An 18295-nucleotide genomic window follows, 5' to 3' on the forward strand; every position below is an offset into this window, starting at 1 on the left:
CAATCAATATGTTAAAATTTTAACACTTATTGAGGAAAGGACAAAAAAAAAAAAGTCTTACATTACTCATGTCAATTTTCTTTATTTTTCATTGTGTCTTTTTTTTTCTTCCTGTGTTAGGAAAAACTGCATTTGAATATATTCTCTTCTAGGTAATAATTAATATGTTCACTGTTAGTTTACACAAATAGGCAACTGAATAGTTTTAGCTGTGTTCACAGATGTGTGGCTTATTTTTTTTTTCCATGGGTGCTTAGCATTTATGTTAGCGGAGACTTTTAACATAGAACCAGAAATATTTTAATATTGTTGGCATGAATGTCTGAACTCAAGGGAGGTAAAATCTTTTTTGTGAGTTTCCTTTAAGGTCTCAGATGTTGTAATGGTTTATTGGATCCATAATCAGCCCATTATTAGGGGTTATTTATGCGATACGTGCTGTTCTAATGGATAAATCCCTGTTTCTAAACAGTGCCAAAATATGGACTGCGCATTATTTGATGCACTTCTTGAGAGGAAAAAGTCCAGTCCAAGGGAGAGGTTGCAATCATGAAGGCCTGAGCAGCTTTTTGCAGATAAATAAAACATGTTTTCAAAACAGTCACCCTGTCACACCCACACCTTTGGGTCAGGGGGTGACCGGCACTCCCTGACCTCACAGAGACATTGCAAGGCTCACAGTTCTATTAAAATCTGTTGCTTCTCAACATCACCATCTGCCTTGTTGGTTGTGAAAGTCAGGGCTGGTAACTAACATCTCATTGAAGCGTAAAAAGCATTATGCACTGAAAGAAACTGGAAATACTGAAAATCTTATGTCTTGTACTTCTGTCTCTGTCTGCGTGATATTTTTGTGGTCTGCAATGATCTTTCCACCAGATCCTTCCATCCATGTAAAACAAAATCATCTTGAGGGCTATCCTTATAGTTTTTAAGATGGTATTTCTGCAGCGTGGAGGTGTCAATAGAGACAGAGAAATATCAAGGACGCTAACAAGAAGAGTTGAAAAAACTCTGTCCCTGATTGAAGTGGATTTTAATAATATGAATGGTTGCCAAAGTCTTTGTGTGCTTCAGCGCAAAGTCAACTATCTGAGCTTAAGCGACTGATGGAAATGGCCTTCAGTGGACCTACCTTGTGTAAGCTAGCTCGGACGGTCAGTTACAGTGTGTGAACTGTGGAGAGGATAACTTGATCGGGATGGTAATGAATAGCTGGGGGTGTAATCTCTTAAATTGCTCCCGCCTGACAGCTTTGCTAGAGGACACCTGTCTGTGTCGTATTTCTGTTGCGAGCATATAGCTGTAGCAAAACAGGCAGAATGCTGGTCTCTTTAAGCAGTATCTTAGAACCGGCAACAGCTCAACTTCTACTGATCCCATTATCTAATCCATTGGTTGCATAAGAATTTAATTTAGAATACTGCCCGCTGGTGTTTAATGTTCCTGAGAAAAGTCATTAAGCTAAAACAAACCATTCCTGCCCAGCTAATCTTGTTCTTTTGCCAGGTCATAGAAGAGTGCATCACAGGGACTTTATTTGCATTGGGAAGTATCTTGCTGTCAAAGTCCTTCCTTTTCCATCAGAGAAAGCTCTGAAGGAGTAGAAATAAGTTGATTTGGGTGATTTTTGAGCATTTCATTGCATATTTAGCTACATTTGGGTTTAACAAGACCGGGGTGCATTACAGATGACAGTATAGGGCTCCTTCTCCCTCAGAGAAGTGTGAGCAATTGCTTTTATGAAGAGAAATTCATGAAACAGAAACCTAGCTCACTTCTAAATTATTTCGGATTTCTACCAGGTATAAATCCCACTGACATTCATGGGGCTGAATTCCTGCAGCTTTAGACTAACGTAACGATGAGTTGAACCCTGTGCTTTTAAACTGTACCAGTGTTTGCTATCACGGGGAATAACCCAGGCGTTAGGATTTTAAAACACACTGGTAACTGCAAAGTGTGGGTTTTTCTGATGCCCGGTCCTGAATTCTTTCCAATTACTGTGAACAAATAAAATCTGCTTGACTGTGCAGACGAGACACGTGTTTTAGGCAAAATGCACACTGCTGTAAGTTCAAGCTCTTATTTTCTTCCTAAATCTTGTTGCTGCTTCTCTTTGAATTCCCTTCCTTCAGCAGTACAATCGAGGCCTGGGAAGGCTGTAGAAGAATTTTCTGGTTCACTATGTATGAGGACACGGCCCCCTTCCCTTCTTTACCAAATAGACCACTTTTTGTGGTTTAGGATCTTGTGTTTCTTGCTCTGTGCTTTGTCTCCTGGGAGACAGAAACAATGATTTTTGGATCTTTAGAAAGAAAGGAGTAAAGAGATTGGCAGAAATCTCTTTACTGAGGGTTATCAATTTTTCCCCAAAAAAATACTGTAGACCTTACTCCGTAATTGATCTATTAACTTTGACTTTGTGAATTAGAATTAAGTTTTTGCATTGCTAGTCACTGTGCTGGAATTACATGGATCTGTCTGGTTTCTCTTGAAGGTCTTTTTAGCTGAGCTATTTTATTTATTTATTATTTAGCACTCCAGATCAAATGTCTGGTAGTATTTAATGTATTTGTTTATCTGTACTAAATTCACGCAGGGCCTGGGCTTTTTAATTTGCAGGAGAACCTGTATAAAGCCACACATATAGTGTGCCATCTTGTTCCTTTTTGTGGCAGTTTGAATTAAAGAGTGTAGCCGAGGAATACCTGAGAAACCAGCGTTGTCAGCTCTGGATATACTAGCAAATGAGCAGCAAAAAAAGACTACGAATGTCAACATTTTTTATGTAAGCAGTGCAATGAGATATCATGGATACGCAGCCAGTCAGGTGATTGTATGATTTACTACCTTGTCCTTGCGGCAAGATGTGGAACATCTATCTCAAGTGAAACTTCTCCTCTAGAGAGCATGCTTAAAATATCTTTAAACCTGTAGAAACGAAAGTAAGTTAGAAAGAGGATAAACCCAAGAGAGAAACCGCTCTTCCGATTGCTAACTGCTGAGCTTCGGGCTGGTTTCGTTCCCCAGACTCAGCGCCCCTCTGTATAACGCTAACAGCTCTCGAGTGCTGCTGGTGCTTAGCAGGGGCACAGCGAAGAGGGCAGGGTACCCCTGGTAGTATCAATAGTTTTCGTTTCATCTTTTCTCTCAGAAGTAGGAGCTGGTGGGGCAGTCTGTCCACTAACGTTACCTGGAGGAGAGCTGCAGGGTGGCAGTCATTGCTGTCAATTAGCAGGGAGGTGAATAACTCTTCAGTTTAGGACTTTTGTAACAGGAGCTCTAAAACCTCTTCGACATGCTTATTTTTTTTCACCGAAATTAATCTGCCTGATCAAAAGAAGATATGTTTTCAACAGCTACTTCTTCTAGTGTTTGTTGTGAGACTGTTAAAGTGAGTTTTGTATAACCGAGAGCCATTGCTCTCCAAGGCTGTATCCACCTTATGCTTTTTTCCTCCCGTGATTTTTGTCATCGGTGGCGTGGTTGTAGTTTGCCTTCTTAATAGAGAAAGAAGGATCTCTCAATGACTGTTATTTTAACTATCGAGTCATGTAAACTGAGGAAGGTGACAAGTTGGCTAAAATGCCAACAGCTGCATGATGTCCTGCCTAGATTTTATGTTCCTGTTGTTATCACCAGTAACACTGAACCAGTGCTGGGTGTCTTACAGAACTAGGGCAGAAAAAATCCCTTTATAAAGCTTCGCTGACATCAGGCAAGAATGAAGTGGATATTAGTGGTCTTGTTAAGGTTTCAGCTGCTTTTAGAAAAAAAAAAATGCTTTTCAAAGTTGTGATGATTATTGAAAATCTTTTAATTAATAGATAGTAATTCATGGACACTAAATCTTCCTCACATTGTATATGTCTCTTGCATAGAAAGGGGATCTATGCATTTTAACTACCATATTTTCCTTGTGTGATTGGAAAGAGAATTAATACCGTGAACTTTTTCCATCACGGAACAGATTTATGCCGTTTCTTTCAAAACGTGAGTCAGCATTTTTTTACTGGAGATGTTAATAGATGAGGAGCAGTGTGTTGGACCATTGTACCACCAGCTGTTTGTTTTATTTCTCCTTGTGGTGTCATTGGCTTGGCATTAATTGTACCGCTTTCATCCCACTGACAGTAGGAACACAGGATTTTTTGCACCATTGTTTTGACACTCACAGGTTTATAGATGTCACAGACATTCTCCAAGGAGAACATTTTTATTGATCAACGGCTCTGCTGAGACTCTGTGTGGTGTGTTCTCCTAATACAAATGGAGTTAGGACTGCGAGGGATCAGACAGGTAGGTCTTCCAGCATATGTGGAAAACTTATTGCACGCATTATATTAGAACCTGGGACTTGGGAAGCTGATAGGAAGACTTTTCATCTTGCAGAGTTAGTACATGTTGGCTACGGCATCTCTGACTGCTGGTGGTGTGGAGGGAATTTATAGGACAGGGAAAGGCTGGTGAAGAGATTGCTATGTGATGAATTTGTGAGAGAGAGAGCTGAGCAGCCTTACGTGTGTCGTTGCACCATTTGAAATCTAAGCTTAGGGCAGCGCTAAACATGGGCAGTGGCAGAATTACTTTTGGCTGGTATTAAATAGTTCAGAGGGGTAGAGAAGGGAAAGGAAAAGGGAGGAATTGGTTCTCTCTGGTTTCACCTTGGCAGATACAGATCATCATGTTGTCTGTGAAACTCCGTGCAAGAATAGTGGTGTTACACTTAGTCCTGAGGAGAGAACCTACCTATTCACCATCTTTGTTATTTTCCAAGACAAACCTGGTGTGTTTGGGTTTTTTTTAGTGGCTTTGCAGCGTACTCGACCTACGAAAATAACGTGGGGAATAAAAGGTTTTCTCTAATGGGAAATTAGAGTTGGAGCTTCTTCCATAATCTGCATTACTAATGTTGATGAACTGCAGGAGCTGGATTGAGAATTACTTTACCGTGCTCCTCAGTCTGCTGTTTTCTGAAAACCTCAGGAATTTTGGACCCACACTGGCAAAGCTATCCCTTTTTTTCTTTTTCATTATTGTCTGTCCCCTTTCTTCAGATAAGAGTGAAAGACATAATACTTTTTCAAAAAGGATGATGTCAAAAACCTGTTGTGATGATCTGTTCTCTTAAAGGCAGCAGTATTCACAGTCTTTAATCTTTCTGCTTGTGGCTGAGATTTCGTTCAGATGTGCCATGCAATTTGGTGTTATCTCTTCGCACTATCCCTTTTCATTATTCTAAGGAAGTGTCAATTTTGGAATTTGTCATTTAAAAAAAAAAAACAAAATGAGGCTTTTCAGGTCACATAACGAGAGAGAAAGGAATACCACCTCGTTTTTATTGGGGTGGAAAGCCTGAAAGTATGTAGGCTTGGTGTTGTGGCTGAGAGTAATGTGCCAGCAGAGGAATGAGAGTTACATTCGGGAATGACCTCGAGCATTTCTTTTTCTCCAGATTCCTTAAATCTGGAGAGGAAAGCGATAGTTTTTGAAGTATTTCCTTGTTGCTGTTTTTCAGCATGGCATGAGTCTCCAAGGAGCACTTCACCTGGCTTTAAGGCACCAGCAGAATGCTGTATTTACAGCAGTCTTCAGCTGGGAAAGAACTGAGGTTTCCAGCTGAAAGAGAGAGGGAACAGTGACCACAGAGTAAAGGCGCTGTGGAATTACTCATTTTTAGGCTCTGTTCCACCCTTGATGTGATAGGGTGCGATCCGGTGCCTGGATGTAAGGTTACTGCTATCAAGAACAAAAAATAGATGGCTTCTTAAAGAAACAAATTTGCCATGTGAAGTTGCTAATTACACTTTAATGATAGTCAGGAGGGCAAAAAAAGACCAGTGTTTGCATAAAGTATGATAGGCATATTTTAAGTCAGGTCTTGCTCTGCTGTGTCTTGCTTCCTCTTGCTTCGTTCCCAAGCCACACTCCCTTTTTACTCCTCTTTTTCTTCTTTTTCTTTTTTTTTTGCCTGTGACATCTGCTTGGAGCTTGTCCCTCCTGTGATACCACACTACTTGCAGCTGTTCAGACCTCCAGCTCTGAGCTGTGAATGGGGTGCCCTGAGCATACGGCCTTTTTGATGTGTGATAAAACAGAACCAAGCCACTGGGGGTATGGAGAGGGAATGCAGCAGAATATCAATAAACCTGTTCTGAACAAAGCTGCGGCTCTGTGGTGGAATAGACATTTCACTGAAGTGTCAAGTAGATGGATAATGTATTCTAATTAGGGACTCACTGATACCCTGGAACTCAGAGACCTTTGGAAATAAGATCCAAAATGTTAACTATTTTTGTAGTGTCTGTTTATCTTGCGTTTGTTTAATGCCTTAAAACAGATTTGTTGCAGGAAGCTATTTATTGAGCAATTTTTCTTATATCGCAAAAAAATTTTAGCTATAAAATTGCTTATTGCCTCTTTTAAGGACCTTTGAAATGTGTAGGTAAACCTCTTGAAGCTTGCTATACGTTGTTAAAATACAATATTGTGGTTACTGCCTGTTGCTCAGTCCCTGATTTTAAGCAATAAGCTGTAGTGACATCAGAAGCAATGATTTTGGGGGATTTTTGGTTTGTTTTGGTTCTGTCTCCAAAAGTGGTTCACCTGGAGTGGAAAACATGATTTGTAGTCGGGGTAAATTGGTGCAAATGTATTAGCTTCAGACCTCTGATGCCGTTCCTTCCTACAAGGGGATCTGGGCACAATATATTCAGAACTAGTGCTAAAGTTCCTAGCGTACTGCTAAAAATACTGTGCAGCTTTGGCTCCTGCAAGTCCCAAAGGATAAATCGATTTCTCAGCACCTGTGTGACCTTCGGTAGCGATTCGTTCTAATTTGATAGAGCAAACACTAGGAGTGGCAAAAATGGCTTGCAGTTACTTCAGTCTCTTATTTTCTACAGATACCAGTAGGATAACGTGTTCCTGAAACCGGGCTAATTAAGGAATTTTAAATAGTCTACTCTATTTTCTTGTGTAATTGGAGTGCCCCCATTTCCACCTACAGGAGTCATGGGGAGATGATTCCCTGGAATATTTCTAAAACCTTTGGACCCCATACTGACCAAACTTCAGATTTATGTGGGGGAATGATAATGATTTCTAGCTAGTGCAATATTAGAATATCTTCTTTATTTCAGTACAAAGATAGTTTCCAGATTTATTGTAGGATGACAACGTTATTTTGAAGTATAGGATATAGAGATAAGGACGTGTGTGGTCTTTAACCAATAAATTAGACCGAGTTTAGAAGATTCGGACTTGCAACTGGGAAGTGGATTAGGTTTCAAATACTGCATCCCATAAAGTGAGTGAGGCTGCAGCTCTCCTATGGTATTTCACAGATCTGTAAATGTTATTTTAAAGATGCTCAATCCAACACTTAGCTGGCTATAACAAGGACTTAAGGGAGCAAAAGGCTCTTTTTTCTTTCTTCTTTTTTCTTTCATTTGCTCTGTTGCTTCATTAGCTTTGGGAGCACTGGTTCCATTACTGTGAGTTTTCCTGTATAATTTAAGAAAATAATGAAAGCATGCATATTTTCCTCAGTGTTCTTGGCATTAAATCTGTCTTTAGATTTGTTTAGCCTCTTTTTTTATACACAGTGTGGGCTGGTATCCTTTTGAATATTTCAAAACTGTTGAAATTGTTTTCGGCTGTTTTTATTCGAGATGGGTTTTTTTTTTTCCTTAAGATTGAAACATTAAAAAAAAATATTGCTATGATACGTAAGTTCCCATTGCACTGTGATTTTAGTGCATGCCATTTCACAAAACCATCAGTGCTCCATGTCTGCTTTCTTCTTTCACATGCATCCATAACAAATACTGTGCCGTTGCGAGATCAGAGTGCAGTGAATTTTGTGCAAATAGTACTGATATTTATTGCTAATTTTTGTGGTTTCTCTTCCAAGATCAATAGCTGTTTCATGTTTTTCTTCAATAGGGATGGATTTTGGAAGGCTTCCCTGAAAATCAGGAACAGGCATGGATGCTGCAATCATCTGGCATCATTCCTAGGCATGTTGGTAAGCAGCACAAGGTTTATGGATGATTGCATCCAGTAGGAGAGACTAGAAGTGTCTCTCCCAAGAAATCCTTAATAAACTCAATACCGACACTGCGAACACGGGCACCACCAGACAACAAGATATTTCAATAGGGTTCAGATTCACCTAAAAACATGAGGTAACCTGTGAGACATTAAACCATGTCTTGCACATGTGAACCCTTTTCTTCTTACACTTTAGACTTCATTAAATTCAAGAGCACTCCAGCCAGTGTCTCTGAGAGCCACCTGCAGCTTTGCTTCTGCTCTAGGAGTTGGTCAAATTTTTCTCTTACTTCCATCTCTGGAAATCAGCCTTTATCCTCAGACCAAAACAACTCCTCGTGTACTAAATACAAATCCATCCTTCTGTTGGATGCAAACTTAGCAGACTCTACTCCACCACACAAAGTGGAAACATCATGGTTTTAAGAGTGATTTGAGAGGAATATTTGTTTACTGACAAAATGCTGAGAGACTAGACCTTGACAGCTGCCCTGGCCACCTAGAAGCAGCAAGTTGTCCCAAATTAATATAGTTAGAGGACTTACTCAGAATGTAAGGAATTCTTACAATTGTGTGGAATGCAGCGTAAAATGATAAATGTAGAGCTCGCCAGTGGATATGAACAGAATGTTAGCAAGCTTGATGAAATGTCACTTTGGATTTGATTTGGATGAGATTTGACTGCTAATGAAGAATTCAGAATCACTGCTATAGAGTTGGGCAAAAATGTTTAATGTCTAGTACTTGCATGTATTTTTAATATAGCTAATAACATCTGAAGTTGAGTTTTGCTCACAATTATATCTGTGCGACCAAGACCTGAATGAGAATCTTAAAGCTCAGTCTGTCTTGTTAATCAAAAAGAAAATTGAGAGGAGATGAGATTTATGGTGTATGAGTGTCTTAATAGGGAGGAAAGCGTCTAAAAGAGCTATTTGATACAGAGAAGAAAGGCACAAGAAGAAATTGTTTGAAACCAATAATCAAATGCACTGAGAATAGTAATTAAATTACAGTGTTGAACTGTGGGGATGATTAGCCAAAAGCAACCTAGGGAACTGACAGATTCTCCATCTTTTGATGCTTTCTTGTCAAGTTTGAACACTTTTCTGTGTTTCTATTTCAAAAATAAGTTTCACCACTCTCAGTGCCAAAGTGCCTGGGTGAAGAGTGATTGTGGTATAGAAGAGAATCGGTCTCAAGTAATCTGTGGGTACACCTGTCCTCAGCTCCAGGGACAATGTGAGTGAGCGAAAACCTTGTTCATTCGTATGGATGATGGGGCAGCTGCTACTCATGGGCATTGGACTGGATTAATGTATATTTTATTCCACTGTACTGTTTAGGAGGTGGAGCAAAATTCTGATTAAAAGTGATGTAAAGTATTTGCAGGTAGAATACCAGGAAAGGAGAATGAGGCGATGTGCTTGAAGTATATTCATGCATCTTTAATACTAGAATACTAAAAGTTACAGGAAATAAAGCAAGTAACTAACAAGAGCTACCCTTTTTCATTTTTTCTTCTTTTTTTTTCCCTTTTTTTTCTTTTTGCCTAGTTGCGCTTTATGCTCCAGACACTGTGCTGATTGAGAGGAACACTGGCAAAAGACTCGACCCCTTCACAGAAGGTGCAGTGTGTGTGTTCCTATCTCCACTAGAAACTAGAGTGTTGCTTGTACACTATTGTAATACCAGTGGGATTAAAATTTAAGTAGTGTCCTTAGAACTAGTAGGAATTTATATTATAAATTTAAACTGTTTGGAAGACGTATTTGTTCACATTGCATTATTTCCCATGCCAATAAAATATGAGAAAATGTAAAGCTCAGTACTAAGCCTGCAAACAGTAGACTATGGCAGTACAGAATATTTGAATGTGTCCATATGAGCTTACATTTTCTATGTATCCTTGCTGGATCCTGTTTGGTTTTTTTTCTGAGGTGCAGGTGTGCTTTCAGGTATCTTCCATTAAATGACTGTTAGCTCTGCGCTATCTATCGAGTATCGTTATCTATCATCCATCATGAAAGAAAATCCTGACATTGCTCAATGAAAAAAAACACATTGGATGTTTTAGGAGTGGAATTAGGAGGGACATTCTTAAGTAAAGAAATGGCTTTTATTTGCTATGAAGAAGATTTGCTTATCAAAGGTCTTAAGGTTTGGTCTAAGAATTTGGAGAGCTCTCCTCAGTTGCTGGTTCTGACTCATTGTGCTGTCTTGGCTGTGTGGGTGGGCAGTTACCTTGGTCGTTTCATAGAATCATAGAATCACCAGGTTGGAAAAGACCTCTTGGATCGTCAAGTCCAACCATTCCTATCTGCCTGTAAACGATGCCCCTGAGCACCTCATCCTTTAAACACCTCCAGGGACGGGGACTCCACCACCTCCCTGGGCAGCCTCTGCCACTGCCCGATGACCCTTTCTGTGAAAATTTCTGATCTCTGCATCTGCATTGAGTACCAGTAGCGAGGGAAGCGCACAGGTTGTTGCTTGTGCCACAGTATAAAGCTTAAACAAAGACTGACCTTGATTTTGTTTAGGAAACCTTCTGAGCCAAGCAAGACCTATTAGATCATCCTCTTAGTTCCTAATCAGTGTCTAACTTCTAGAGGTGTACCATACGACCTTTGACTGGCCGAGTGATCCTCTGGTACAGCAACGCTTGGTGACACCAGAAGATCTGTCTGAACACGAGATGTCCAAGAAACTGCTGGAATATCACAGAAACTTCCCTGGGGTTTTCCAGATCTACCAAAAAGTTTTGAAATCAATCAATGCAGACCAGCCTTCCATGGATGTCCTCTCACAGGGTAAATATGTACCTTTATGGCAAACCTGATAGTTGATAAACTTATTTGAAAAATAGTTCCTAGGCATTAGTGACAGTTTGTAGGAACAGGATTAGTCAACACAGTTGGCTCCCAGCTGAGCTGTGTTCTGTCTAGTACAGTGTTTGGGCTGTTCCTGGTAATTATTTTAGTGGACTAGAGTTAAGTGTGGATGACTGGTAGATTATAGTTCCACAGTCCTGGCAAAGGAGCAGCTGATTTGGTAGAACAAATGTCATGGTTATTTCTGCTAGAGTCTCTTCTAAAAGGCTGCATTATGGCACAATCATTCATCTCCCAAAGGGCTAGTACCTTCCACAAGTCTGATAACGAGAAGCAGGAGTAGTTCAAAGCCAGTAACATTTCATTATTTAAAAGCTGTTTGTGCTGGTAGGTTTTCTGTTCGACAATTCTTGTTTGCCTTTGCTTGACTGTAATGCAATCTGACTTTTAATGTTGGCTCTTCAAGAAGAGAATAAGGGAACTGCCAGAAAGACCAATTGATAATGTACTTTGTAGCTGTCAGTCTGTAGATGATCTGTTATATCCCAGTAATTTTGCATCTCAAAAAGGTCTTTTTTTAATAACAAGTGCTGCACTTTTAAGATAAACAAGTAGGAAGTTTATATTCTGAATTTACACATTAATTACCTCTAAATTACTTAATTAAATTTAAAAGTTCATATCATCATTCATAAAGAATTCATGCCTTGAATTGTAAATAAAAATGTGAGTGCCTGAATATTAATTATTATTAATTAATAATGTAGTGAGATAAATTGAAAACCGGAATGAAAAAATCCTCTCTAGATCTTTTTTTCTGCAGTGCATCAAGCAGCCAGATTTTTTTTTAAAGAATAATTAGATGTGGAGACTGTCTAGGGGATCATTACTCCTAATTAACTTGGTTATTTACTGCAAATTAAGCATCATTTGTAAGCAGGGTGCTTTGCCTGTAATGTTTGTGCTTTTCAATACACTGGGTTATGGAAAATATTCAGAATAACTGGAGCACTCCTTGTGTAGCTGAAATTCAGTTTTGAGGAAGTTATGCAACATACGCACTATTTTCTCTTATATTTTTCCAGGGGTTTTATTAAGTATTTTTATTGCTGCAGATAGAGTTAAGAAAGAGGGGATGTCTCATCAATTTTATTAGTGTTATGAATTATTTGATGCAACTATAAGATTTTGTAAGCTCTTAAACTTTAATGCAATTACTACTGACGCATGCTAGGATGTGTGACATCAAATCGAGTTGCATGGTGTCGTATCCCCGTACACTTTGTGTCACTGAAGAAAGAGATGTGTATGATCCCACAAAACACTATAGGTCTGCTATCTACAAACAGCAGGGATGGCGTTTGCTGGAGATGCTGCTTTATTTCGAGAAGATTTTATGAGGATAAAGTGTCCAGCAGAGGATCCTCAGAAAAATTATTAGTATACAGCAATGTGTGAACAGTGGGGGTTAAGATGTTGATCCTTATGATATTTTCTGTCAATCCTTTAGTGTTTGGATTTTTTTAATATGGGCTCAAGATTCGTACAGACATTAAATCTAAGCCAGTCCTATTTGTTAGGCTGAAATAGCACTTTATGACAAGGACTTTTTAGTCTAAAGAGTCTCTTCCTTGAACTGAAGATGTCTGGGCTAACACTTAATTGTATCCATTACAGTAAGAGAGGAAACCAAAGCCTGTGTAGGTGTCCCCACGCTGCTTTTATCACGGTAACCATGGCAGTCAGGATATGGCAGCATGAACATTTGATCCCTGGAAAGCTTGAGTTGCTCTCTTCACTCCCGTTGTTAGCCATAAAAGGGACATGGGCAGCAAGAGTACGTGGCTATGTCCAAATACAATCCTAGTTTGTCCTCACTGCCAAGCCGTGTCTCCTTTTACCTCCTTGGTGATCTACCAGGTTCCCTTTTGTGACTATAGCAAGATTCAGATACCTACACTACAGCAGTGTTGATGATGCTTCACATGTCCCGCGGTCTTTCCAAAGCTCTTTTAATCTGTAGATTAACCCTAATGTAGAATTTCCTACACAACACGGAATAATGTCCAGCAAACAGGGTGGATTTGGACAGGGAAGCTCTGATATCCTTTATATGTTATGTAAAAATGGTGGACAAAAGAATAAAATCATACTTGGTTATGTGTTGTCACCGCTTTACTGTGCCATGACATTCGATGCTACCAGCCTATGATATTGTAATTAAAGGTCTGTTAATCACACACACAGAGAGCTGGATAAATGTCATATTAATTTAACATCCTGAGTTTTTATGGTTAAATATTTGTTCAGAAACTGCAGAAAGTATTAAATGTAATTATAACCTTCTATAATTTGCATGGCAAAATCTTAGCTATCAAGCAAAAATTACTTCTGCTAAAAACAACATGGTAAAAGAGCAATTATTAATTGAATCCGCTCTTTAAAATGGTTTGACATCTACTGATGAAAGGAAGTATAGGAGTGTGATGATAGTGAGATTTCTAAAGTGCTTCTCAGTGTAAGTTGCTGACATGAGTCCTGATTTTGGTCGGAGCATCCTGATGTTTCTCTGATAAAATAAATTATGATCAACTTTTTTTTTTTTGAAAGAAAAAAAATATAAGTTAATTGAGGTTTATATTGTTATTCTAAAGATACTGTATTTCTTGCCTTTCTCTCATATTCCAGTTCTTACCTATGTCCAAACCCGGCACCGATCAGCTGCCCCCTTTACACCTCGGATTCTGTTTTGTGGACCCCCAGGCAGTGGGAAGAGCCTGCAGGCAGCACTAATAGCTCAGAAATACAGTCTTGTCAACAGTAAGTTCTCAGTAAATATGCACTTTGCTCAATTCCCCCTTTCTCTCTTTTTGATCATTTATCTTTTGCTGTCTGTCTTTCTTACTCGCTCATAAAATTTCTGTTTGTCCATTGCTGTGCATGTCAGATTTTTGAGGGAAGTGAACAGTATTTTTTAGTCATCATTTTTTATACCCTTTCCATCAGTATTTTTCCATGTGTTGGATTCCTGTAGTGCTCTGAATTCTGTGGATCAGTGGATCATAGAATCACCAGGTTGGAAAGGACCCACTGGATCATTGAGTCCAACCATAATCATGTTCTCATCTTCCCTTAAACTGCACATTCTATGAACTGTTGATGTTAAAAATGGGGTTTTTTTCCCCCTTTCTTAGAAAACAGCCAACCCCCACGCCCCGTAATGTTTGCTCAGCCTGAAGACGCGTCTCCTCTGGCAGGACATCATGTGTAATGCCCTTGCAGTTTCAGCTGTCTGACCAAAATAGGGGCATTTTTACAAGAGAATTTACTCTGAAATTAATGAAGACTCAGGTTCTGTGCGCCTGAAGTAAGGTATTAGAAAAGGAAGCAATTATTTGAAAGTGCATTCTCTTTCTTTTGCAAAGGAGGTCCAGATAATTACATAGGAGGCTTGTTCATGGTGGGCATGCTGATGTCCAATAATACAAGTACCCAGCTTGGTGATAGGATCAATGTGTCTGTGTTCTATAACGTTATTAAAGGATTTTCACCAGACAGTGGGTAACTCTAGGCTTGCTTTATTTACAACTCAGTTGGGCCATTCCCTCAGTGAGTGGTAAAGGCCCCCCACAAAATCATCAGATGTTTATGTAGCATTATACAATAGGTATTTTCTTTGAAAAGTTCTTGGTGTTTTTCCATGTGCTCCTAATTCGTTATTCTTCATCAACTCAAAAGTCCACCTTGATAATTCTTCTCCCCTGTCTCGTTTCGGTGCTCCCTCAGAAGTGGTGCTTCAACAGGTTGTGTTCCTCCTCCAGTCATAAAAATCTAATCCCTATGTTCTAAGTCTGACATTTCTTACACAATCTGTTGATTCGGCTGGACTGGGGCTGTACGTGGGACAATTGAACAGTATTCTTGTGGTTGTCGTAAAGATTAATTTGCAACGCATGTTCTTATAATATTCTTGATACAATACTGTATTTGTCACAATCAGCTAACAATATCTAAGTCCTACATGGATATATTTATCATATTTTCTCATTTCCCTCAACAAATATCTTCTAATAGTGCTGTGGCCATAGATTATTTCAAACAAATTTCTGCTATCTGTAAGATTTGTTGATCAGCCATAGCCTCTTTGTTAAGTGAAATGGAAGGGTTTTTTGGTGCTATTTTTAGGGTTTTTTGGTGGTATTCAATGAATACCAAATGAAATAATCAGGACTAAGTAAGCAGTGATTTTTTACCTCTAGGGGATTCTTTCATTAGTGGAACTCCCTTAGCTGTCCATAACGATGTCCCATCTTGTTGGTGTCTTCCCTCAACTCCTGGAAGTCAAAAGATTTCATTGAACCTGGATTTGGCTTTACATGTGAATAATGACTTCTGAACATGAACACACATAAATAACAAGACCTGAGTGGTATTGTTTTCAATGACAGGTTTAGTAAATCTGCTCAGAAAAGAAATTATTATTTTCAAGTATTAACTCAAACCTTCATATAACAAACTATTATATTCCCCATATATTCGTTCCAGCTAATGGCTAAGTGATAGGTTTGTGCAGTTCCATTAAAGACACAAGAACAGCTATGGAACTGTCTGCCTATCAGTTCGGGGTTCTAGGTTTAGTATTTTTGTATTAAAATCTTTATTATTATTTTCCTGTTTAAATAAAAATACATGAATATGACTAAAATGATATCCGGTTAACTTGAAAAAGGTAAAATTAAATTATTTGAGAATCTGTATTGCAATACAATAAAATTGATAGGCTGTTTATGCTATCAGTTATCTTAATATTGCTGTGATTTATAATTTCATATTAAGAATAAATATTTGTAGATTTAGTCAAAGCTGTGTTTTTAATAATTGTGTAATTGACTTAATGAAAAATAAAAAAATATTTGAATGTGTTAAGGAAAAATTAACTTTTCATGTTTCTGAATATTTTTTTTGAACTTTATTTCTAAAACTGCAAGTTTGATAGTGGTTTTATCTAGGTCAAAATTTGCATTTTTCTTAAATAACTACTATATGAGAGAATTGCAGCTCTTTTTACTAGACACCAAATACGACTGCTTTACCAGTATGTTGATTTTTATCTTAAGTATATTTTAAACCAAATATTAGAAGAATTAAGTATTTAAAACAGTTGGAAGACCATTGTTTTTGAGTATATTCAACATATACTTGGTTTCCAATTAGGCCATTGGGATTGAAGCACAGGCTTAAAAATTTAATCCTGTGTTTAAATAGTCTTATGAATTGGGTTGAATTTCAGTGTGTACGTATTAATTGTCTTAAACTGGGGCTGATGCACTGACCTTCTGTTATGTTTTTACACCATTTATGGTGAATATGAATTTGTTTCTCCAGGACAACTAGTGACTGCTAAAAGTTGTGTTCATCTCTCGTCAATTAAACATTAAACTTCATTGGTTTTGGCCAAGGAATCTTCCTGTGGAGTATTCTCCCTCTTGTTTTCCAAACAGTGCGATTAACGGCAATAAAGCAGATTAAAGGCCTTGCTGCTTTTTCCATTAAAGTCAGTGCAATCTTAGATGTTGGTGCTGTGGCTTTCAGAAGAGGTGGAATCAACTTCAGCTGATTAATTGAAAGGACATGCGATAATGTACAGAGGGACAGTTATAGACTCACTGAATCATGGAGTAGTTACGGTTGGAAGGGACCTTAAAGATCACCCAGTTCCAGCCCCTGCCATGGGCAGGGACATCCCACTAGACCAGGCTGCCCAAGGCCCATCCAACCTGGCCTGGAACACCTCCAGGGATGGGGCAGCCACAGCTTCCCTGGACAACCTGGGCCAGTGCCTCTCCACCCTCACAGTGAAGAAATTCTTCCTAATGTCCAGTTTAAATCTGCCCCTCTCCAGTTTATACCCACTGCCCCTCGTCCTATCACCACAAGCGTTTATGAACAGCCTCTCTCCAGCTTTCCTGGAGCCCCTTCAGGTACTGGAAGGTCGCTATAAGGTCTCCTCAGAGCCTTCTCCTCTCCAGGCTGAACAACCCCAACTTTCTCAGCCTGTCCTCATATGAGAGGTGCTCCAGCCCTTGGATCATCCTTGTAGCCTCCTCTGGACCTGTTCCAACAACTCCATCTCTTTCTTATGTTGAGGATTCCAGAACTGGACACAATACTCCAGGGGAGGTCTCACAAGAGAGGAACAGAGAGGCAGAATCACTTCGTTCAACCTGATATCTAACCGAGTTGAAACTAGGACTCATTGTGATATTGTGTAACCTCTTCATGCCTCAGTTTCCCCTCTGTAAAATAAGGGTCAGGACTGTCGTACCAGACTCGCGTGGGGCACTGAGACCCAGTAACTTTGGTCAGAAAGTGCTATCCGAGCCCAAAGTATTGTGTATTTCATACACAACTGTTCTGGCTAAAACTTGGAATCTGCATCTCCTGGTGTTCTCTGTATTTGAAGTCCATGATAATATTGCATTAGTACAGTTTTTTCAATGTAATTCTTACATGATCATTAAATGATCCAGGGAGTCGCTTCCTCGAGCTGCGTATTACCCTGCGCCTCCAGCGGTGCGGTTCAGCTGCTGTTCAGCAGGTGTGACTTTATTCAGTAATTATAAGGTTATAAAAAGTGAAAACCGCTAGCAATCCCTTGAGTTATTATTTCAGGAACATACTTGATTAATGTATTTCTCTCTATCTCTGTTTTTAATATGTCCTTTGCCAAATGTATTCTTTTTTATTCTATATTCTCCCCTGCTCAGTCTCTTTGCTTTTTGCTCTGCTTGGCCACAAAAAAAATAAATAAATCCTAACAACAAACCCCAAACCCCTACAACTTGTATTTTATTCAGTGACCTTATTCCAGTATGCAGCTTCTGGTGGTTTTTTTCTTTTCTTTCTTGCTTCCTTTTTAAAATTTAACCTTGTGTCTTTTTTGTTCTTCCTTCCTGTTAGTTTGCTGTGGGCAACTGCTAAAGGAAGCTGTTGCAGACAAGACAAAACTTGGAGAACTCGTTAAGCCTTACGTTGACAATGGATACCCAGGTAGGGACGTTGTTGTCTCATTACACCGTGGTTACAAATTTGTGGCAAAAAAATAAACTGTGAGTGAAGTTTTATTGGTCAGATTCTAATCTGAGTCACATCAGAGTAGTCTGGAAATTAATTCAATATATTACATGTGATTTGTAGCATTGCATAACAGAAGTTCTATTTCTAAGCTCTTCGAGATCTTCAAAGCAAATAGTTGGCTCTTCCAGTGAAATTCGGATTTGTGTGCACATTCCCAAATTAGAATTCCTTGCTTTTGTCTCTGAATCAAAATCAGAATTCTGATATAGATGTTTAATTTTAAAATGTTTAAACTGTTATTTAAAGCACAGTTTTGTGTTGCATTT

General features: G+C 38.9%; 1 protein-coding gene across 10 annotated transcripts in view; it reads left to right on the top strand.

Moving 5' to 3' along the window:
* The window catches only part of AK8 (adenylate kinase 8), a 78691-nt gene that overhangs the window by 19570 nt on the left and 40826 nt on the right, over window positions 1-18295 (top strand). For 9 of the 10 annotated variants that reach the window (XM_054084533.1, XM_009569610.2, XM_054084535.1 and 6 more), the window contains 5 exons: window positions 7951-8032; window positions 9615-9686; window positions 10671-10871; window positions 13581-13712; window positions 17853-17942. In XM_054084533.1, the coding sequence (XP_053940508.1) occupies window positions 7951-8032; window positions 9615-9686; window positions 10671-10871; window positions 13581-13712; window positions 17853-17942 (577 nt within the window). Of the gene's footprint in view, window positions 1-4180; window positions 4303-7950; window positions 8033-9614; window positions 9687-10670; window positions 10872-13580; window positions 13713-17852; window positions 17943-18295 lie in introns of all 10 variants that reach the window. The other variant, XM_054084541.1, reaches the window with a different exon arrangement.

The sequence above is a fragment of the Cuculus canorus genome, chromosome 19, assembly GCF_017976375.1.
Source record: "Cuculus canorus isolate bCucCan1 chromosome 19, bCucCan1.pri, whole genome shotgun sequence".
Lineage (NCBI taxonomy): Eukaryota > Metazoa > Chordata > Aves > Cuculiformes > Cuculidae > Cuculus > Cuculus canorus.